At 42.1% G+C, this 23,371-nt stretch overlaps 1 protein-coding gene across 2 annotated transcripts; it reads left to right on the top strand.

The window, feature by feature from the left end:
• The first annotated feature begins 3,886 nt into the window (after nt 1-3,886).
• On the top strand, nt 3,887-22,744 carry LOC102946693 (sterile alpha motif domain-containing protein 9). Of its 2 annotated transcripts, none has more exons than XM_027822707.3 (3): nt 3,887-4,319; nt 7,776-7,854; nt 12,425-22,744. In XM_027822707.3, the coding sequence occupies exons 2-3, from the start codon at nt 7,841-7,843 to the stop codon at nt 17,250-17,252; spliced, it is 4,842 nt and encodes a 1,613-aa protein (XP_027678508.2). In that variant the 5' UTR covers nt 3,887-4,319; nt 7,776-7,840; the 3' UTR covers nt 17,253-22,744. The 2 variants fall into 2 exon arrangements, with proteins under 2 accessions (XP_027678508.2, XP_043397136.1); XM_043541201.1 differs by lacking the exon at nt 3,887-4,319 and adding an exon at nt 4,805-5,944.
• The last annotated feature ends 627 nt before the right edge of the window (nt 22,745-23,371 follow it).

The following is a 23,371-nucleotide window of genomic DNA, read 5'->3' on the forward strand; positions in this document are numbered from 1 at the left end:
TTTTGTTCCTGCGCCACTTATTCTTTTACTGTAACCACACATTTCTAAATAAACATTATTTTGTTTTCGATGATTTACTGCTTACTTGTCTATTCTTGATCGGAGGGCTGTATCCATGTCCCTTCAAGGAAAAGCAAGCCAGCTGCGACTTTCCCAGGCAATTCCTTTAGGGATGACCACAACCTTGGTTATCGGTTTAGATAGTTATAAAGGAAATGTTTTAAATTAAAAGCCGTGTTTTAGGCAACATCACTGATATAATATAATTAAAATCAAACCTTCCAGTAACATCACTACCGACTTACCCCAGTGTCTTCATGGCACTGAGTCAATGGGAGACGCTCTCCGGTCGACTTCCCTTACTCTTCTTGGAGAGCTAGAGTACTGGGGTCGATCAGAGAGTGCTGTGCCATCGATTTAGCAGGTCTAGACCTGCTAAATCAATCCCTGCTGCATCACTTGCAGCAGCGTCGAACTCCCCGTAGTGGAGAAAAGCCCTATGTCTGATTTGCTCCAGGTGACCAGTTTTTCCTGTCTCACCAGTTGGGCTTTTTTTGCATGACTTGACCTGTATTTTTGGCATATGTGACAAGCCTCAACAACTTTCTCAATGTCTTTGTTCATGTGAGGCCAGTATGAAATGTCTCTGGCCCTTCTCTTAGTTTTTTCAATCCCTAAGAGACCTTCATTTAGTCTTTTTAACATATTTTTCTGTGACACGTTAGGAATCACCAGGCTGGTGTCTTTAATCAAAATCCCATCTAGTAGTGAGAGTTCCCCCTTAAATTGATAATAGAGGCTGGGAATAAATTGTCCCATTACTTTGTGCTAATAGCGTTACTTACTTCAAGTATGGTCTCCTATTGAGCTGGCAATCACAGTTCACATCTCAGCTGAGCCTAAACAGGGTTTTATTTTGATTTGTTTTTTGCTTGTAGTATTTTGCATTCATTATCAATTCTACATTGTCAGAGCACTGTCGACCACCATAAACTTCATTCTGGACTGGTTGACATTCTAACTGCTTTGGCAAGAATTAATTCTGGATCTTTCAGTCGTCCCTCTGAATTTTTTGTTCCAGATTCCAATCATAATCCAGTCTCTTGTGAGAGATTCGGTTAGCCTGCAAAATTGCAAAATAGGCTTTTCAACCATATGTTTCATTTTTACATGAAGTGCAGTATTCCTCAAATTTCTGTACTACAGTTTCATAATAAGCCTCCTCCGCCTGAAGTAACTGAAGAACTCTGTGCAAGCTCCAACATTTGTCTCTTTCACCAACAGAAGTTGTCCAATAAAAGATAGTACCTCACCCTCCTTGTCTGAGTGAACTGAAGACTGTTAAATTCACCAAGAGCTTCAGAACCAGCTATTTTCAAAAAAGGTAGCTTCTGCAATATTGCCAACCTCAAGAGATTGAAAATAATGAGTCAGACCACCGTAAGAGATCATAAATCATGACACTGGCCAAAAGAAATCATGAGGTTTTAAAAAAAATACTATATTGTTGGGGTCATGGCAGGGGAGTCTGTCCTTTGATTTTGAACTCCCTCTGCCCATCCCCAGTGTATGTGTGTGTGTGTGATAATTAGTGTTGTCCACTCTCCCAAGTGTATTGGATAAGGTAATTTGGGGTGCCACTGAAGGGGGCTGTCACCTCCATATCTTCCTGTCACCTGTCCAGCAATTAATTCTACCATCACCCAACGCCAGTCCCCCTTAGTTCAGCCCCTAATCAGTTCAGCATCCCTTCAGTTCATGCCTCCAACCCCTCAGTTCTACCCCCTGTCAGTTCAACCCCTCCTCAGTTCAGCCTCCGAGCCCACAGCACCCCAGTTCAGTCCCTCCAGCTTCACCTCTGCTCCTCCTAGGGATCTTCATCCCACTTTCCCAGGCCTGGGGGAGCTGCAGTGGGGTCCCCTCTCCCCCTTCCAGTCTGGGGAGGCAGCTCCAGGGGCCCTTCACCTCCCTCTGCCCCTTGCCAGGCTGGGTGCTGCAACAGGGAGAGGAAGGAAGGAGGAGCAGAGGAGCTGTCCTGCGTGGGCAGCACTTGAGCCCTGTTAGCAATGCAGACTCACCCCTTCCACCTGAGGCCCTGCCCCTACTGCCCCCCACCCCCGCCAGAGCCCTGAGTTCACACACATCCCCCGTGGCCAGAGGAGCCCCTGCTGAACTGCCCCCAGCCACCAGCCACTCTCAGCACTGCCCCCAGCACCAGGGCGCCGGCTGTCCCCAGCGTCAGCTCAGCACCGGGCCACTGGCCACTCTCAGCTCCACCCCCAGCACCAGGCTGCTGGCCAACCTCAGTGTCAGCCCCATTCCCAGACCCCCCAAAACCCCATCCTGGTTGAAGTAGTGATTCCCACAGCCGTATACACAGTGCATACCATTGGTGGGGCAGAGCTAGGGAGGTCAGCAGCTTGAGCTCCCCTTGAGTTTTCTCAGTCCCCTCAGACTTGCTCAGTGGCTACAGAGGAGCTTAAGATGGGGACTGACACTTCACCTGGGCGAGCCAGGCTGGAAGGCAGGGGTTGAGTATGGCACGGATTCAGGAGGCAAAGTGCTGGGCCAGCAGCTGCAGTAGGGATGGCTCCACTGGTATTGGCTGTGTCCCACTTTAGCCACTACAAATGTTTGGATGTATGGTCCTGTCCCCATTACTCTCCATTAGGGACCAGAGCAGTTCTAAGCTGCTGGGTTCTATATCTCCCTCCTATCCTGTGGGAACAGCTTGGGGTTGCTCTGTGAGGAGAGCTTTGTCTGCAGCAGCTGTAACTGGTTATGCTGCCCCTGTCCAGTTGCCTCCTGGATTCCCAGCAGGCTATCAGCAGCCATGTAATTTTCCATTAAGCTGAACACTTTGGGCCACATCTCTGGCTAGTGCATCAGGACCTATCCCTATCCCACCAGTAGGGAGTATATGAGTGAATTGTTTGATCAGGATAAGCTCAGTGACCTGCTCTCCGCATCCGAGCCTTGGGTTTTAGCCACCGCTGGCAGTGCTCTCTCAATCTCTGGGCTACCATCCAGGGCCAGGCCCTCCTACAGATATGTCTCTACATGAAAGCAACAGCGATGCATCTCCTCCATGATATCCAAATAATCAAGGATGGCAGCCTTGACTCTGAGGTAATCCTGAGCAGTCATTGGGTCAAGCCCCAGGTAGGTGGACTGCGCTGGTCCAGTCAGATAGGGGCTAACAAGATGGCCCACGGTCGGAGGCCACTGCACTGCTACCAGCACCTGCTCAGTGATAGTAAGGAATGCCTGAAGGTCATCACCAAGGCCATTTTCATAAGCTTCATTGGGATGGGCCAGTGGGATGGGGTTGAACGTCCGAGCTGTCGGACTTCCCATTGCCTTCCGGACACTGGAGAAAAGACAGCATTTGTTGCACCAAACATTGCTGCTGGACCTGTTGTTGGTCCACTAGGTCTTTAATCAGTGGTTGCAGCTGTGTGACGAAAGATTTTGCCTCAGTTGTTCGAATTACCTTAAAATTTAAGGTTTGCAGAAAAACCTTGGGAGGGGGTTTAAAATTAAAAAAAAATTATAACTTGCTTAATTGGACATAAAAGAGTGGTGGTAGTGTCAGGACCCTTTGGGGTTCTCACAGCGGGGTAAGGCTAGGTCCCAGAGTCAAGGATTGGAGTGACCTAGCAGATCGCCAGTCTGGATTACACCAGAGGGGAACGTCACATGTGTTTTTAAATGTTTGGGTTTTTTAAGCATCATCACTTTGTCTTATACCAGGGGTGATTGCCCATATTCTCCATGAATTGTTGTGAATCTGTCTTCAGCAGACCGCCATCTTATGGCACTACATGGGGAGTGCAAGCATGTGGCTCCAATTGCCCCAATGACAGTGGGCACTGTGGGGTGTGTCATTCCAGCAGCTCCAGGGCTCTAATCTGCAGACAGGTCCTTCTGACTGTTTCATCCCCTCTCAGAAAGAAATATTTTGAGACAAAATCTGGCTTTGTGATCAGAAAGTCACTGAGGTTCAGAGACAGTATTTATTTACTTGTTTGTTTTGTTTTGTTTTTCCAGGGAAGATGCACCAGTAGCTGCTAGAGGGGTGAATGCTAGCTGCTCTCATGTGATTCGGCCATGCAAGTGGATAAGGAAATAAAGTTTTAGTTTCTTGCCAGCTGTCCTGTGTGCCAGACCCTTACTGCAACAAGAAGATATTGTATTTGAAATAATTTCATCTTGTAGTTGATTAGAAGAAACAACTATTTAACTATTTCACAAGTTTTCCTACCTGAATAAACACGTTTCTCCAGCTACTATACGAAGGAAGTTGAATGACAATCTTGGTAAGTGCACTATCAGTTTTTAGCTTTAATGGGCAAAAGATGCATATAACTTAAAATATACTTTATGCAACGCTAAACCAGCTAATGGCTTATTTTGAATTTGCTCCTTTTTGGTGAAACTATTTTGTCAAAATATTAGACAGAAGCTATAATGGGATAAAAGGTGATATTCTCAGAAACCATTTTTCCTGCTGAAAGAACTATTAGTAGTAGCTGCAGAAGTGATTATAATGAAATAATTTAGTGGAAGTTCCTAACTGAAAGATACTATGCTACAGTAATGAGGTGGCAAACTTACTATTGCAAAAACAGAAGATTTTTACTTACAACAAGAAATTACTCACACTCCAGCATTATTTTTTAGCTTCATTTCCTGAAATGCTGGTTCGTAAAATGAAACTGAGCAGCATTACAGCAAGCCTAGAAAATGAAACTTAAACCATCCAGCTTCAGGCATCTCTTTCACTACACATTTTCCAAATAATGAAACATACAGTCTTTGGTTTTAAATAATTATATTTAAGTGTGCATAAGATGTATTGCAAAGGTGAATTCTGGTTAGTGAAGTGATAACATTCAAATTACTTTCTTGGAATGTATTGGGAGCAACATTTTATTTCAGAAGGTTAAGGAAATAATCAGCGTGACAGCCATTTCAGACTTGATTCTAACAGGGAGGAATTGGTTACAAATCTGATGTTTGAAGGCAATTTGAGCTAAACTGATCATGAAATGATAGATTCATGATTCTAAGGAAAGGTAGGAGATAGAAGAGCAGCATAAGGACACAGCAGACTTTTAACAAACTCACAGTACAGGTAGGTAAGGTCCAGGGGAAGAAAATCTAAGGGGAAAAGGAGTTCAGGAGTTTTCAAGGAGACAATATTAAAGGCACAACAGCAAAGTATCCCAATGAAAAGGAAAGATAGGAAAAATAGTAAGAGGCCACTAGGGATCCAAGAGGAGCTCTTTAATTACCTGAAAATCAAAAAAGAAGCCTGCAAAAAGTGGAAACATGGACAAATTACTAAGGAGTACAAAAGAATAGCACAAGCACGTTGGGACAAAATCAGAAAGGCTAAGACACAGAATGAGTTACACCTAGCAAGGGGCATAAAAGACCATAATAAGAAGTTCTATAAATCATTAGGAGCAAGAGAAAGACAAAGAACAATGTAGGTGCACTGCTTAGGGGGGAAGAAAAGCTAATAACTGATGACATCAAGAAGGCTGAGGAGTTTAATGCCTATTTTGCTTCAGTCTTCACTCAAAAGGTTAACTGTGACCAGATACTAAATACAATTGATATTAATAGCAGGGTAAAAGGGATGCAAGCCAAAATAGGAAAAGAACAGGTTTACAAATATTTAGATAAGCTATATGCATTCAAGTTAGCAGGGCCTGATGAAATTCATCCTACGGAACTTAAAGAACTAGCTGAAGCAGTCTTGGAACCATTAGCAATAACTCATGAAGGACAAGTGAGGTCCCAGAGGACTGGAGAAGGACAAGCACAGAACCTATCTTTGAAAAGGAGAACAAAGAGGACCTAAGGAACAGTAGCCCATTCAGACTAACTTTGATAGCTGGAAAGATACTGGAACAAATTATTAAACAAGCAACTTGTAAGTACTTAGAAGATAACAGAGTTATAAGTAACAGCCAAAAGGGATTTGTCAAGAACAAATCATGCCAAACCAACTAATATCCTTCTTTGACAGACATACTAGCCTATTGGATGGGGGGGAAGCTGTAATTGTGAGATATCTTGATTTTAATAAGGCTTTTGACACAGTCCCATGTGACATTTTCATAAGCAAACTAGGGAAATGTGGTTTAAATGAAATTACTATAAGGTGGGCACAAAACTGGTTGAAAGTCAGTATTCAAAGAGTAGTTATCAATGATTTACTGTCAAACTGAGGGATATATCTAGTTGGGTCCAGCTGGGGACTCTCCTATGTCTGGTACTGTTCAATATGTTCATTAATGACCTGGATAATGGAGTTGGGACTATGCTTATAAAATCTGCAGGTGACAAGCTGGGAGGGGTTGCAAGCAGTTTGGAGGACAGGATTAGAATTCAAAAGGACCTTGATAAATTGCAGAAATGGTCTGAAATCAACAAGATGAAATTAAATAAAGACAAGTGCAAAGTGCTTCACTTAGGAAGGAAAAATCAAATGCACAACGAACAAAATTGTGAATAACTGGCTAGCAATAGTACTGCTGAAAAGGATCTGGGGGTTATAGTGGATCACAAATTGAATACGAGTCAACAATGTGATGCAGTTACAGAAAAGGTTAATATTCTGCAGTGTATTAACAGGAGTGTCATATGTAAGACACAGGAGGTAATTGGCCTACTCTACTTGGCACTGGTGAGGCCTCAACTGGAGAAATGTGACCAGTTCTAGGTAGCACTTTAAGAAAGATGTGGACAAATTGAAGAGAGTCCAGAAGACAGCAAGAAAAATGATAAAAGGTTTTGAAAACCTGACCTATGAGGAAAGATTTAAAAAAGCTGGGAATGTTGAGTAAAGAAGATTGAGGGGAGACCTGATAACAGTCTTCAAATATAGCAAGGGCTTTATAATGAGAATAGTGATCAATTGTTCTCATTGTCCACCAAAGATAGGACAAGAAGTAATTGGCTTAATCCACAGAAAGGGAGATTTAGATTAGATGTTAGGAAAAGCTATCTATCTACAGGGATACTTAAGCACTGGAATAGGCTTCCAAGGGAGGATATGGAATCCCCATCACTGGAAGTTTTTAAGAACATGTTAGACAAACACCTGTCAGGTATATTTGGTCCTGCCTCAGTTCAGGTGGCTAGACTAGATGACCTCTCGAGGTCCCTTCCACCCCTACATTTCTCTGATTCTAACTTGCTAGGCTGAAAATAGTCTCCCTGCCACTATGTGTTTTTCCATTTTAATGTCCTTTACAAGAATTTCAGGTTTATGTCTGTGATGATAAAACAAACTCCATAATAAAGCAACTTGAATCCTGAGGAGTGAAAAGAAAACAAGCAAACTTGTTTTTAGAGAATGCTATTTATAAAATAAGTGCCATACTTTTAGTATTGTTAATAATCAATTATATAGCATCATAGGTTTACAAGGTACTTTACTAACATAGGGGTTGATTTTGTCCCTTCACCTCACGTAATGTGAAAAGAGTGGAGCCAGGTCAGATGGATCTGTGCAAAGGATAAGAGATGTGGAAGCAATGGCTCCATGGCATACTTGCCACTTATCCCCAAGCCCATAAAACCTGGACTGGAGCAAGAAGAGTGGCTTCATTCTATGGCATGCCATGCACTTCTCCAGCCCTTGAAGCAGTAAGTCCCAAAATCCTGTTTGTACTTGTAACTATACAGCGGTGGAGATAGGCAGCCTGAGAAATTATGCTGCTAGGGAAGCTTAGATAATCTATTGTTCCTTTTTTCAGCATGCAGGAATTCTCTTCACTGAAAAGAACTAAGAAGAAAAGTCTTTAATCAGAAGAATTCCATTATGGGGAAAAAAAGGTACATTAAGCTGACTGGTGCCCCTGATTCAGCAGCGGTAGCTGCAAATGATTCAATCAGGGAGTCATAATTTAGTACAAATAGCCCAAGATTCCCCTGAGCTCAGTGGAAGAGAGAGGATAATGTGGAAATTCAGTTTGGTCACAGCTACTTGGCCAGAGCAAGGCACACTGGAAAGCTGTAGAAAGTTTAAAATGTGTTTGAATTAGCTGATTGTTTGTCTCCTTCTCCCATTAGTGATCTATGCTTTTTTCAATTTCTTCTGGCTATCTTTCCAGCATTAATCTCTGCTCTAGTGCTGCCACCTCCCTCTGTCATGCCTTTTCATATTGGAATTAACTGGAGCTGATCCCAACCCAAATCTCAGCTCCAGTAGATTCAGATCCAAACTTTACAATTCAGGCCCCATTTATAAAAATAATGGACAAAATGTTGAAGAAAAATGTAAGACAAATTCTCTTTTCACCTGTTTACTCTACAATAGCCAGTCGAACATATAAACCATCCGGTCTATAATTGACATAACTAGACAAAATGGTCATGAGAGTGTGATCCATAAGCTCATCTCTCTCTGTCTTACAGATGGCAATATACCATAGACAAAGCAGTTTCATCTCCAGACAAAGCAGAATGCACAGAAACTTACAAAATTTGATAGTGAAACTTGGATACTAGTTTGATATAATAGCATTTGGTAGCATCAGTTAAAGAATAAAGCAAAAAATATCAACATCAAAATCTGTAGTCTTTGTTGGCTGAGAATTACGGTCGCATGTCATAGGATGTCAGTTTTTCCATCCCAACCCACCCACTGGTGGCTGAATGTGGAATAGCCACCACTGTGCCTTAGTTTCCCTTGTGTTTTTCAGCCTATTCCAGCTGTAAGAGTGGCCTGACCCTCTGTCCAAGACACATTCAAGAGTTTAACCCTTCCAGAGCCACAACTCCAACAAAAATATATAGACAATTAAATCTTCAGCCCCAGTTAATCTCAGCTGGCCACCCTCTCCCTCGCAGGCAAGGGTCAGCTATAGTGAAATGTCCTCACATTGGTCTACAGGCTCCTGTGCTTCATTTCACTCCACCGCACAGTCTATACCTGGCATAGTTCTCCACTTTCCCAAGGGATCAGGCAGGCCATCATCCCTCAGCAGTGTTTCATTAGCAAAGAGTGATGCTGAATGCAGGTTAAGTATGAAATCCTGTGCACTGCTCTGTCCATATGGTTGTGTTGCTTCCAGACCAGTTCCTCATATTGCCTGTTTCCCTCAAAAACAGTCCCTCCAGGAAGCCTGGGCCCTCTGACTCCAATTCCACTGATCATGCAACACCTTCCATACCTTACAGACATTTTAATAGAAACATTAAAAACAAATTATTGACACCCAGATCCTCACCCTGTATCCCTTTGGCCAGAGGTTTCTAGAACATAGCCAGGTTGGAGTCTTGCCTTTACCACAGATTCAGCTGAATGCATAGTCTTTGAGATAGTTGGGTCTGCTCAACGGATGACCACACTGGGAGTGACCTCTCTTTGTCTCCCTATCACCTGTTTCCAAGTCTAGCAAACTCTTGCTCTGTGGAGTCTTCTCCCTCCTTGTGGGATTGACCTCCAAATGGTTCTCCATCTCTGCGTCCTGTGATGATTTCTGTAGCTCTGTATGCCTTCTCTAGGTGTGGTGTCTGCTGGCTCATAAGTGTCTCCCATTCCTTTGGATCTCTTGTCCCTCTTGCATGACCCTCTTGCATAGTCATCTTGCCACTGCACTCCTCATGACTCCTTTAGTCCCCTCTTTCTGGTGTCTCTCTAACGGCTGGATCCTCACATGAGCAATGGTCTCCAGCTGACATATGGGTTCTGTTACTGCTGCCAGGTGTGAAGAGAATGTGGACAGATAATTTATCATTCCTATGAAGTGCTGTACCCCTTTCACATCCACTGAAGCTGGCATGTCTCTGACTGCCTTGATCTTGCTGGGATCTGCTTTCAGTTTCTCTGATGTGAGCAGATATCCAATGTGTCACCAAATATTGTTTGAGCTGCAGTTTTTCTGGGCTGAGTTTTACATTCTTGTACCTGCCTTCCTTTAAAAATGTTTGTAGTTTTCTGTTATGATCTTGTTCATCTTCTGTATCATTGCTCTTTTCACCTACAATGAGGATATCATCCGCAATTATTTTCACCCCAGGCAGTTCTTCGAGCACTTGGGTGAGTCTTCTCTGGAACACCTCTGCTGTTTTGCTTCGGCCAATTGGCATGCATAGCCCTCTGTAGCAGCCAACTGGTGTTGCAAAGGTCATCAGCATGCTGGACACTTTATCCAGGTTTATGTGCCAAAACCCATTCCTCACATTACAGACCTTAAAGATTCTGGCTTTGGAGAGTTCTGGCAAGATGTCATCAATTGTGGGCAGTGGATAGTGGCATCTTTTCAATGCCTGATTCAGTGGCTTGGGTTCTATGCAGATGCCTAATTTGCCTGATGGCTTCTTTACCACAACCATGCTGTTTACCCAAGCTGTACTGATCTCTACATGTGTTACGATACCCCTGCTCTGCAGACTTTCAAGTTCCTTGCATATTGGAATTCATAGTGCCACTGGAATTTTCCTTTGTGGTAAGCACACAGGTTCCACATGGGCCTTCTGACTCCAGTTCCATGATCACGATATAAGCAGCTCCTGGTCTTCCCTCAGGCTCACCTCAGGAACAGACTGTCTGCTTCCTGCCCTTCCAGCCTCTTTGGCCTTCTATCAGGCCCCTCCCCAAAGATAGGGAACTTACTATAGCTTCTCCTCTGGGCCTCCTCTCCCCAACTGTCCTTCTCTCTCTCCTCTTTTATATCCATCCCGTTTACCTGACTACACCCTTCCCGTATGCAATTAGTGAGGTTACTAGCACTCTCAGGCTCCCTTTCACGGACGGTGTGGGGTTTATACCCCATCGCTTACTGTCTTCAATGTTTAAGCATCGGCAGCTTTGCAATGGAAAGCTCTATCAGAAAGTGTAAATCAGGATCAACTCTACAGAAGTGAAATGAATACAACACAGTAAAACCTGTGTAAATGAGATCAGACCAACTTTCTTTAGGCATTCCCAGTCTTATTGCTTTGTTATTCATTTTTATTTTATTTAAGTTAGTGTTTTGCTTGTGAAAGGTGCTGCATAGACATCAGTGAAAACTAAAACTTTAGCTTATCTGAAAAATACCTAAAGCAGTGGTGTCCAACCTGTGCCCCTTAAGACTCTAAAATTTGTCCTCCCGGGGGTGACTGTGTTAAGAAGAAAATTTGTATTTGATTGTGAGTTGAATTATGCCCATCCCTCAAACTGCAGTCTGTGGTTTCTAAACTGAAGTGTTTGAATCAGCCCACGAAAGCTTATGCTCAAATAAATTTGTTAGTCTCTAAGGTGCCACAAGTACCCCTTTTCTTTTTGCGAATACAGACTAACACGGCTGCTACTCTGAAACTTCTCATCAGTGAGAATTTTCCAATTTCTCTTGTATAGGAGGAGAGTGTAGGTTTGAATGCTCCATTGCCTATTTTGTTGCTGGGTTGTGAAGCCTGAGGAAGAGCAGGATAGGAGTTAAACTGGCTCTTACTGTGCCTAGAAAAGTGTCTAGCAAATGATGGCTCTTCTCCCCACACAGCCAACCAGGGCAACCCAGGAAAAGGAAGAGAATCTGAGACCCAACTATCAGTTATAACTACTTGATTATCTTATGTAGGGATGCTCTGAGCTGCACCAGCGGCCTCTAATCCTCAAGGGATTACAGAGCACAGCACATCTCAGCCATTTCTCCTCACCATCTGACAAGTCCTTCCCCACTCTGAAACACATCCTGCACCTGCAGCTGTGGTGAGACTATAATAGGAGATAGCTAGGTTGACTCTATACCTATTGGAGGCTTCCCCAGCAGGGGACTTATGAGTGTTTTGTGATCCCTTTGCACTGTCTGCATGGTGCAAAAGGAGTGGAACAGAGCAGAATATTTGCCTCAAACTATTGATTGTGGGCTCTTATTTTTTAAATAATGAATTCGGCCTTCAGGCGGTAAAGGCTGGACACCACTGAATTAAGCACTGGGAGCGGAGTACAGGACTCCCCAAACCACCTCACCAGTGGTTTCCCTGCTGAGACTGCAAACATAGTACCAATTTGATCCAATTGTGATAATGGAGTTTGTGGTATGAACATCTGTTGAACAACAAAGGGACCAAAGCTTCCAACTCATTTGATATAGGCCACCAAATGGCTATCAGAGACTCACAAATTTTGTTCATTATTGACCTTAATTTAATTTAAATCAGGGACTGCAAAGTGAAATATCTTTATTCTTTTTGCAAGAATACTAAAGCTAACCTGTTTGACATATGTAGAGCCTTAAAGTCTATACAAGAGCGAGGCATTGTTGTTATCTTCTCCGTGTAGACTAAGTGTTTCTTTATATTATATTTCAGACACCATTAATGAAGGAATTAGATGGTATATGATTTTAAAGAGCTTTTAAAAACTAATATACTGTAATAGATAACAGTTTTGGTTATCTTGTCTTTTTCTTTCAAGGGCTAAAGTTAAAAACCTTGAGAAGAGTGAACAACCAAATCTGCCTCCAAATATTGATGACTGGACAAAAGAACAAGTAAAACAATGGGTAACTGAAGAACTTAAGATTGACCAGAAATATGGTGAAATCTTGTTTAGCCAAGATGTGACAGGTTCAAACTTGAAGCTGTTTACTACAGAACATCTTACAGCTATAGGCATAACGTATGGCCCAGCTCTTCAAATTTTGAATGCATTGAAATTTAACTTTCTAGTTGAAAGCACAGCTCAGACAGTTAGACAAGAAGGTAGAAAAAAGACTTTTGATGAAAAATATTTAATGGAGAAGAAAGATGGAGGAAGTGCAAAGCAAGACCAAAAGAATAAAGGAAAATCAAAGTCAGCAGATGCCAGTGAGTCACAAGAACTGAGATTATCTGAATGCACAGAGTCTATGGAGTCTGTGCTCACAGATAGAACAGAAAACAAGTTAGGTGAAGCAAAAGATAAATCAAAGAAATTACTGGAAAATAATGAACATCCAACCAGACAAAACTGTTTGCCATATCCTTTTGATGAGTTTCATGATAGTCGTCGTTATATACAGCACTATATTCTTAATGTCCCTGAAACGGGGCCACTGAATCTCATTGAGCCAGCACATGAGTTCAAACTGTTCACAAACACAGAGAATGCAACAGAAGAGGATATTAAGCTGAAATTTAGTAATGAAACCTTTAGATTTGCTGCTGCATGTATGAATTCCCGCACCAATGGTACTATTCATTTTGGAGTAAGCAACAAGCCACACGGGGAAATTATAGGAGTGAAACTAAGCAATAAAGATGAATTTATTGACGATTTTAATGAAAAAATTGAAAAGTACTTTGACCGACGTTTTGTCCGTGTTGCAAAAGCCTGCATTAGGGAACCTAGATTTGTGGAAGTATTATTGCAAAATAACACTCCATCAAATACATTTGTCATTGAAGTAGATGTAGTTCCAAACCACACTATATGTGAAACAAAATTTTTCCATATAAATAATTACAATTTTAAGACTAAAACTTGGGAACCATCTTTATTTATACGGGATGGACCCAGCTCTAAAAACATTCTTAATAATCCAAAAGAACTCCAGTCATTTAAGTCCAAGATTACATTTGCAGCAGATCGTCGAAAAGCAGCAGAGGAAGAACACAGAGAAAAACGAAAGAAGAAAGAGAATGAGGGTCGAAAGCTGATTAGCCTACTCACAGGTAGCAAGGACTTGCTGGATAATTCCTATTATGACAGGTACATATTAGTAACAAACAAGTGCCATCCAACTCAAACACAGCACTTAGACTTTTTGCAGGAAGTAAAATGGTTTGCTGTGCTGGAGTTTGATTCTCAGTCAGAAAAGATTGGGGTGGCCAAAAAATACAGAGAAAAACGAGGTGCAAACCTTCATTTTCCAAATCAGTATCAAATGAAAGGCAAATCATTTTCTGAAATAATTGAAGATCTGAATCTCTATCACCAGCCCAGCTGGATTTTCTGCAATGGCAGATCAGACCTTAATGATGAAAAATATCAACCTTTAGATCCCAGTTTGTGGCAACAAAAGAGGGCTGCTGAAGTCAGGAAATTGATTTCATTTCTTTCACACCCAGAGATACTGCAAAGAGGAAAGTTTCTAGTAGTGTTTCTTTTGCTCTCCGAAGTGGAAGATCCAGGGGATCCCCTTATTGAAACATTCTGCACATTTTACCAAGAACTGGAAGGGCTTAAAGACATGCTCTGCATTTGTATTGGTGCACAAACATTCCAACTATGGAAAGACCTTCTGCAAGCTAGATTCATTAGTCCAGAAGAACTTACTGAGAGATGTGTTGCTAATTTAAACCTTCCAACAGTGAACGGTACTATCCTTAAATTGAAATCTGTGACACAGTCTTCTCAGAGGCTTTTACCATGTTATGGTTCTTCTACAATTCTTCTAAAGAAGGAAGAAGACTTCATGACAGCATTGGAAATACTTTGTGAAAATGAATGCAAAGACACAGATATAGAGAAGGATAAAGTTCAGTTTTCTGAATTCAGAAAATCTCAAGAAGAGCATTTTTACCGGGGTGGCAAAGTTTCATGGTGGAATTTTTATTTCTCTTCTGAAAACTATTCTTCCCCCTTTATCAAAAGGGACAGTTATGAAAAACTTGAAGACTTGATTCAATCTTCATCCCACTCCTCTACACAAAAACCATCAAAAGTTATCAATCTTTATCATTCTCCAGGCTGTGGTGGAACAACCTTAGCTATGCATGTTCTCTGGGAGTTAAAGAAGAAATTCAGATGTGCCGTTCTGAAAAATAAAACTGTTGATTTTGCAGAAATTGGAACACAGATGACAACTTTAATCACCTACGGCGCAACCAACCAAGAAGATTACTTGCCAGTATTACTTCTTGTAGATGATTTTGAAGAGCAAGAAAATGTCTACCTTCTGCAGCATGAAATTCAGTCAGCTATAGCAAGAAAATGCATTAGCTATGAAAACCCTCTAGTGATCATCATAAATTGTATGAGATCTCAGAATCCTGTGGAAAGCTCAAAGAGCAGTCAATCAGACAGCATTAATCTAAAACGCGAACTTTCTTTCAAAGAGCAACGGGCTTTTGAGAAGAAACTGGAAGAAATTAAACAGCAGCATCAGCACCCTGAAGATTTCTATTCATTTATGATTATGAAAGAACAATTTAATCCAGAATATATAAAAAATGTGGTCAAGAACACACTGAAAGGTTTGGACATTAACAGCAAACAAGGACAACTTATTTCCTTCCTGGCAATATTAAACTCTTACATTACAGAGTCCACTATCTCAGTATCGCAATGTGAAGATTTCTTAGGAATAGTTGGCAAACATTGGGGTAAAGAAAGTTTAGAAGACAAGATGGGAATTTGTTCTAATATTCTAATACAAAGTAAGGTGCAAGAATATGAAACATACAAAGGAGTGCGTATCATTCACCCACTGATCGCTAATTGCTGTCTAGAAGAATTTAACCTAACCTATAGGTTAACTAAAAGTGCAATAACACTGCAATTGTTAAAACAGAATTTATTTTATGATTCTGACATGGGAAAAAGAAAACTTCTAGATGATGTGCAAAGTATGCTACTTACCAGACAACGTAAAGAACATGGAGATGACACAGACACACTGTTTTCCCCATTAATTGAAAAAATTCAGAAGGAAGAAGGTAGTGCTGAAGTTGAAAGCGTGCTACGTGAAGGAGCCCTTCGATTTAGCCAAAACCCATTCATTTGCCAAGCCTTAGCAAGACACTACTACATTATAGACAAGAATTTTGTCTCTGCACTGGAGTGGGCCAAAAAAGCCAGAAAGAGAGCCCCTAACAATTCATATATATCAGACACTTTAGGCCAAGTCTTTAAAAGTCAGATAAAAAATTGGGTGGATGAAAATGCAAAAAGGAAGGTCATAACTGCTGAAGACCTGAAACGTTTGCTAGAGCTTGCTAAGTTTGCTTCAGAGGCTTTTAAAGAATCCCAACAACAAAATGAAAGTACAGACAATGTAAGAGAAGCTTTGCAGCTCCAAAAGTCTAAAAGGAGGTATGATACTTATAATACAGCTTGTTATTTGGGGGAGATAGAAACTGGTCTGTACACTATAGATATTCTTGGGTGTACTCCTCTTTTCAACAAAAAAAATCCATTGTCCCAAGAAGATATGCTACAATATTTGTCAGGAAAGCATCCCATCCCACCAGCAACTAGTGACACTGAAAGTGAAGAATATAAGTTTGCACTTGACCATTACTGTTGTTATTTATCTAATTTGCGCTCAAGTTTGAAAGAGGCATTTGACTTTTTTGACAACTACTTTGTCCTTCTGAAAACAAAAAATATTGAAAAAGAAAGTGTGGAGTTCAAAATACGTAAGAAGGTTCGAGAATGTTTCAACAAATATGCAGAAATATTTTGCCGCTTGGATCCTGAGATATCGGGGGACAATCCAATGAGCTCAAAACTCAGTTTGCCTCAGCAGGAGGATCAGTGCAGGAGAAGTTTGGAGGCTTCCAAAGCAGACAGGTTCTCTGGGCTTTTGGAGTATCTCAATAGTCACGAAAAAGCTGAAAGCAAAATCGAAGACATAGTGAATAAATATACATTTTTGATTGAAAAATGCACACATGCACCCCTATTGAGGGAGAAACAGAATTTCATTTTGGCAAACATTGTTCTCAGTTGTATTAAACCTAAATCCAGGAAGATATGGGCTCTTCATGAATTGAATGCACAGCTTAGAAAAATCCTACAGCAAGTAGGTCTAGAGCATCGATTTTCAGAACCTTACTTCTTAGCCTCTTTATTATTCTGGCCAGAGAATCAAAAACAATTAGATCAGGATTCCAGGCAAATGGAAAAGTATGTCACATCACTGAAGAAGTCTTTTAGAGGGCAATACAAACAAATGTGTCGTTCCAAGCAGCCTATTGCTCATTTCTATCTTGGGAATAATAGAGGTCTGAATAGGCTTGTTCACAAAGGAAAAATAGATCACTTTTTCAGTGAGCTCCAAGTACATGACTTGCATTCCCTGTGGCAAAAAGGATGCATATGGGAAGAAAAGGTTGTCCAAAATCTATTGCTTCGTCTACATGGCAAGGTCGAAAACGATCTTGTCTATGTGGACTATGGAATTGATGAAAAAATCAGTATACCAGTGCGACCTGCTTTCTTAGGCAGTCTCAGAAGTGGCAAAAGCATAGAAAGAGTGTCTTTCTATCTGGGATTTTCCATGGATGGTCCAATAGCATATGACATAAAAATGATTTAAGAGTTTGAATAATTAAAGTATGATATGCTCCATTTCTACATCCATGGAGCCTTTTAGATACATTTTTTTAGCCTTAACACTTCTTTATTCATAGCTTCAGAAGGCAGCATCTGGGTTTCTGTGCAATTCCCTCTTCTGTTCCTCCAGCCTCTTCACATCTCGTGCAGAGCTCTCTAACTGCTCTCCTACTTTTCCAGATATGAACACTGTGGTATGATATGCAGACATGCTGATGCAAAGCAAGATTCTTGAATGACTGATGTGAAGAAAGATATTATTTAGCCTGGAAAGAACTTTGCAGACAAAATTACCCCAGCATGGTTTGTTTTTAAAATGCCATGATGGTTATAAAGCCCTATCATCTTCTGGTACATACACGCCCTCCTATGCTCCCAGCTGTTTTTTTATTTTTACTATTTTCCTAAAAACATTAGGTCACCAAGCTGATACTCCTATACACATTGAATGTACATAGAACATTGATCAATTAGGGTCTGATTCTCCACTGCCTTTACCTTATGTAGTGATTCACCTTGTATGTTGTGGGTGTAAAATGCTTCCAGATCAAATGGTAGCATTTTACACCAACTTTGCACAAGAGTAAATGACTGTACAAGATGCAAGGCAGGGGAGATCAGGCCTTCGGGTAGCTATGAAAATAACCTTTTGATCTACAGTAAAATATATCTATAACAGCTATATTCTGACATACTCATTTTTTAGATAATAACTGTAATATTTTTACTCCAGGAAAAATCAAGCATTCCCCTTCCTCTTCCTCTGAGATATCTGAAAATAAAGATAGGACTAGGGTACAAAGCAAGGATGCAAGTATCTTCTGTTTTGGCTTACAAGGCACTGAATGAAAGAACATCACTATTTCTGGCCCATTTTAAATTGATCTGAGTTAAAAATTTCAAAAGTGCCTAAGTCCCATTTTCAAAAGGGACTTAGGCATGTAGAAGTTTGGAAATAGAACTTAGGCTCCTAAATCACTTAAAAATTTTGAAATTTTACCCCTTGTCATATATGTTTCTAGGTCTAAAGGTTTACCCCTTCTGGTGGTTTTTCCATATTAGGGGCATTTGTTTCTTTCCAGTGGTTTGTTCCTTTTTAACACTGATCACTGTTGTCATCAATGGAAGAAACAACTGAATGCATATGCAGGAAATTGCCATTTCATATGCTAGGGTTGTATTATAAATTTTCCACAAAGAAAAGTACACTAGTATGAAATATCAAAAACAGTATGTTACTGCAGTCTGAGGATTCTTCACAGTTACACTTCTAAACTGTGTGAATATGATTATCAGACTTTAAATTTATTAAGTTAGTAAAATTTACATGCATAATTTTCTTTCAAAATTACTTTAAAACTCTGGATGTGTCAGTAACATAGGATGTACCATATATAAGACCCAATCCAGCTATGGGATTTCAATATGACTAATCACCTGAGTAAGGTCTATTCCAGCTATTGGACAACAACCAATACCTGATGCTTCAGAGTAAGGTGAAAAAACAAACCTATAGTACATCTAGCCACTTGTACAAAATACTACATGAAGGGAAATCCTTCCTGACCCCTTGCAGGCTATCAATGTATGCCCTGAATCATGATGGGATTAATTAATTACCCATAGGTTTTATAGGTTTTTTTAGTTTTTATAACTTCAAATATTAGTTTGAAATATACATCTGCAACATTAATCTGCAATAGTATAACCCTTTTTATAGCTGCAAATATTGGTACCGTATTTGGAATGTTTATAAAATTATAAAACTTTTAAAAATTCAGTCAGATTGTTTCTCTTTAGCTTCCTAGAGAAGTGAATATTACAATTTGATTGTGTGCTGTTTGGAGTACTTCCTTTTACTCATTTGTTAATTTCATCCAGTGACCTCTTGTTCTTGTATTATGAGATAAAGTAAAAGAAAGGGTCTGATCAATATTCACTGACTGATAATAGTTTAAGTTAAACTTGATAATAGCTTAGCGTAATCTTTTCACCAACGTATCCAAAAAGGTATCCAAAAATCTGATATACCGTATATACTCATTCATAAGCTGAATTTTTTTAGTAAAAAAGGGAAGCATCAGAGAAGGGGGTCGGTTTATGAACGGGTATAGAGAGGGTGAGGTGGGACACAGCCCCTCCCCCCAACAGAGGGAGTAAGGAGAGGCAGCACAGCCAGCAGAGCCAGAAGGGAAGAGGCGGGGCCAGAGTCTCTCTGCTTCTGGCCACGCTGCTCTCCCCCCAGCCTCTGAAGCAGCTGCAGCTCCGGGGCTGGCAGGTTGTGGCTGCGCCTCCCTGCCCCGCCTGCTGGAGCAGGCTGTGGCCGCACCGCCCAGCCCGCTGGAGCACGCTGCGGCCGTGCCACCCGGCCCAGCCCACCAGAACATGCTTCGGCCGCGCTGCCTGGTCTGACCTGCCAGAGCAGACTGCGGCCATGCCGCCCAGCCTGCTGGAGCAGCTCCAGCCAGGCCAGCTAAGGTGGGAAGGGATGGGATGGGGAGAGTGTGGGGGTCCCGGGCTAGGGGTGGGATCATGTGGGGGGTGGTCACAGGGGTTACTACCCTGACCCCCGGCTTCTCCCCCCCAAAAAATTTCCCCACCAGTTGCTGTCCCGGCCCATCAGGGTAAGCAGCTGGTGGGCCGGGACACTTTGTTTACTTAGGTTTACCTCCGTGCCTGCAGACGCTCCAGGTAAACAAACCATTTCTGCCCACCAGTGGCTTATCCTGACGGCCCGGGAGCCAAAGTTGCCGAACCCTGAATTATAGGGTCGGCTTATGAATGGGTCATAAAATGTTTCCATTTTTACTTATCCATCTTGGGGGGGTCGGCTTATAAATGAACCAGCTTATGATTGAGTATATATGGTAGTTGCCAAATGCCACATGCATAAGAAAACCTGGACATATTTATGCATTAGTGAATTGTTTATGAATGCTAAACGTCAAGGCCTAGATCCTGAAAGGTATATAGGCACTGAACACCCAGTGAAATCAATGGAAGTTCAGTATCTAAATACTTCTGAGGATCTAGGCTTAAGCAATTCTCGAGCTTACTGGAGCTTTTTTGGTATTTTGTTTGTTTAGGGGTTATTTATATTTCTCATGAGTTGACTTCCAGCTCTCTGGAAATCATGTACTGTGCAAATTAATATTTGTTACATCTTATGTGGATTTGCCTGAAGTTTTCCTTGCTCATTCAGAAACATGGTATTTAATAAAAAAGGGAATTTGGGATTTTGGAATCCACAATGTTGTTTTTGAATGTCGTTAATGTGTGTGCTTTGCGCTATACCTTTGACTGTGGGTATTGCTTAAGTCAGTATTTAAGTGGTTGATTAATATGTGCAAGTGTTCCACTGAGGAGTAAATCCAGCCCACACCTCAATACCTGGAAGCAGAACCAGTCTAGGCCAAGGAGGGAATGGGTTTGAGGAGCAGCACATAAGGAATCTGATCCAAAGCTCAGTGAAGTCAATGGGAACCAGCTCCTCAGCTGGTGTAAATTATCATATCTCCATTGACTTCAGTGGAGCTACAACAGTTTACACAAGTTGAGGACCTGTCTCTAGGACAGATTTTCCTTTGACTTTATTTGGGCTTTGGATCAAGCACAGAGTGCTCTCCTCCTGCACAGGGTGAAAGTCACTCCCATGGCAATACGGAATGAGTAAGTACAGGCGTGGAAGCAGAAGTCTGAGGGATGAGGAATATTGAGATGGTGAGTCTGCTGCTACACTGATCCTCAGTCCTCTCCCTCCCAGTAGGGCAGTGGTCCCCAAACTTTTTCTGTCACGCCCTCCATTACCCATAATGGAACCAATCTGTGCCCTCTCCCCCACCCTCGAAACTGTGGTCTGGAGCCGTGGCCAGGAGTGGGGCCCAGGATCAGCAGAAGCTCCCTTAGAGTGCGGGGGGGGGCACCAGAGCACAAACCATGGTCCCACCCTCACACTGCCCATTCCCCCCAAGGCCCTGCCCTCACACCAAGCCCCCAGCCCCACACCACCTCTTCTCCCCAAGAACCTGCCCCCCGCTCACTCCTCTCCACCTCCACCCCACCATCACTCGCCCTTACGGCAGGTAAAAAGTGATTGGGCCATGGCCGCCATTCTGGCACCCCTGCTGGGGCTGGAGCCATGGTCGGGACCAGAAGCGGGGCCTTGGTCAGGAGCCAGGGGCCACAGTCAGGGCCAAGAGCCGAGAGCCGAGTCCTGGGCTGGAGCTGCAGCCGGGAGCCGAGGCCAGGGCTGCAGCCAAGAGCAGAGCTCCCACGGGGACTAGGAGCATGGCCGCCACCAGAGCCTGAGCTGCAGGTGAGACTGGGAATGGGGTTGGAGTGGAGCTGGGGGAAGAGCAGGGCAGGGTGGCGCTTCCTCCCCATTCCCCATAGGGACTAGCCTGGGCCCTGCCATGCCCCCTCCCCAACTACCGCAGTAGGGTGTACTTTGGGCACAGAGGGCTACTTCAGCCTCTCCACTCCTGCCACAAGTATATAACCTACTATTCAGACTAGGTTCTGAATATCTAAATTTAGGCCTGATTTAGTTCAGCTCCCAGAAGCCAGTCAGATAACTGTCATGTATATATTTCACTGAGAAAAATCCCCAAAGCATTTTAGAAATTGACTTACAAGCTATCTACTGATATATTAGAGATGTGCCTGTACCACAAAATTTGGATCGAAATTTAGTTGCAAACTTTCCCAAAGTTCAGGAGGGTACAGATCCCAACCTAGGGTAAATTGGCATAGGCCTATTGAAGTCAATGGGGCTACATAGTTATACACCAGCTTAGGATCCGGCCCTTAGAATTTTGGATTAGCACATTTGGACAGCTACTAAATTTGGGTCCAGAATTGAATTTCACCACAGTTTGGGGGTGTTCAAATCCAGGGTTTAAGTTTAGTCCATCTCAATATATACCCTACAAACACATGTACAGATACCTTCTCACAGAAATTTAGACTTAAGGTTGCTTAAGTAATTAATAAAGAGCTAAACAATGAAGTCACTATCAATAAGAGTTTTGTCTGCCTATGCCTGAGTAACAGCAAAAGAAGGACTTCAGATTTGATCCATAACTATTAGACAAAATGCAGAACTGCAGCATTTTCACAAAGAAAGTTAAGCATTAAAAAGACTGAAAATAACCAGTAAAGGTAGTTTACAGTTCATCCAGTCAGTTAACCACATGTAAAAATTCTTACTCAGTCCAATAGCAAACTTTTCCTGTCCTGTGAGACTAGTACGAACTTTCTCAACAAAGGCATTGTAAAGTTGATATTTTACTTTCCAAAGCTTCATTATTACATATCTGGCAAAATCCTCAAAAAGGGGGGAAAGGGAGCCGGGAGGAGAAAGAGAGAGAAACAGCTACTATTTATACAGGAACAAAGTTGTCCAGTGCAAAGTTATGAAATTTTAGAGGCCTTATCTTCCCAATACTCAGCCCCTTGTGCAGAGTAAAGCTCCTGGAAAAGAGAATGTGAGGCGGAATTTTCTAAGCCTTGGCCTAACTCTGTTCCCCTTGCAGTTAATGGGAGTTTTACCATTGATTGCAAAGGGAGCAGAGTTATTCGAATACTGAGGCCCGGAACCACAAAGAGAATTAGGTATTGCAACACTCTGCACTGCAACACCTAACCTTTAGGTACCTAGAAAATTACAGGAATGACACTGCAATCCACAAAGCCTGAGTCTGGTACCTAGACTCCTTATACAATGAATAGGGAGATAGTCACTTATGTTCTTATGGAATGCAATCCGCAAGAGCCAACATGCTAGCTGGGGAATCATCTAAGATAGCCAATGAGAGGGGTGAAGACCCACCACTTTCACAGAGATAAGCACCTAAGTCCAGGCTTCAGGGAGGTGCCTATCTCTGCTTGCAATCCAGAACTGGGAACCCCTCTCCTGGAGTCAGGTGGTCAGTGGTTAAGACACCCACTGGGAAAGGGGGAGACCAAGAATCCAGTCCCCCTGCTCCAATGACTTTTGCATATTACACACACCCTCATATAGGCTATCCCACATTCAAGTATAACAAATTGTGATGGGCAGTATACCCAACTCTGGTATAAAAGGAGTTAACTGGAGCCAGC

The sequence above is a fragment of the Chelonia mydas genome, chromosome 2 (assembly GCF_015237465.2).
Source record: "Chelonia mydas isolate rCheMyd1 chromosome 2, rCheMyd1.pri.v2, whole genome shotgun sequence".
Lineage (NCBI taxonomy): Eukaryota > Metazoa > Chordata > Testudines > Cheloniidae > Chelonia > Chelonia mydas.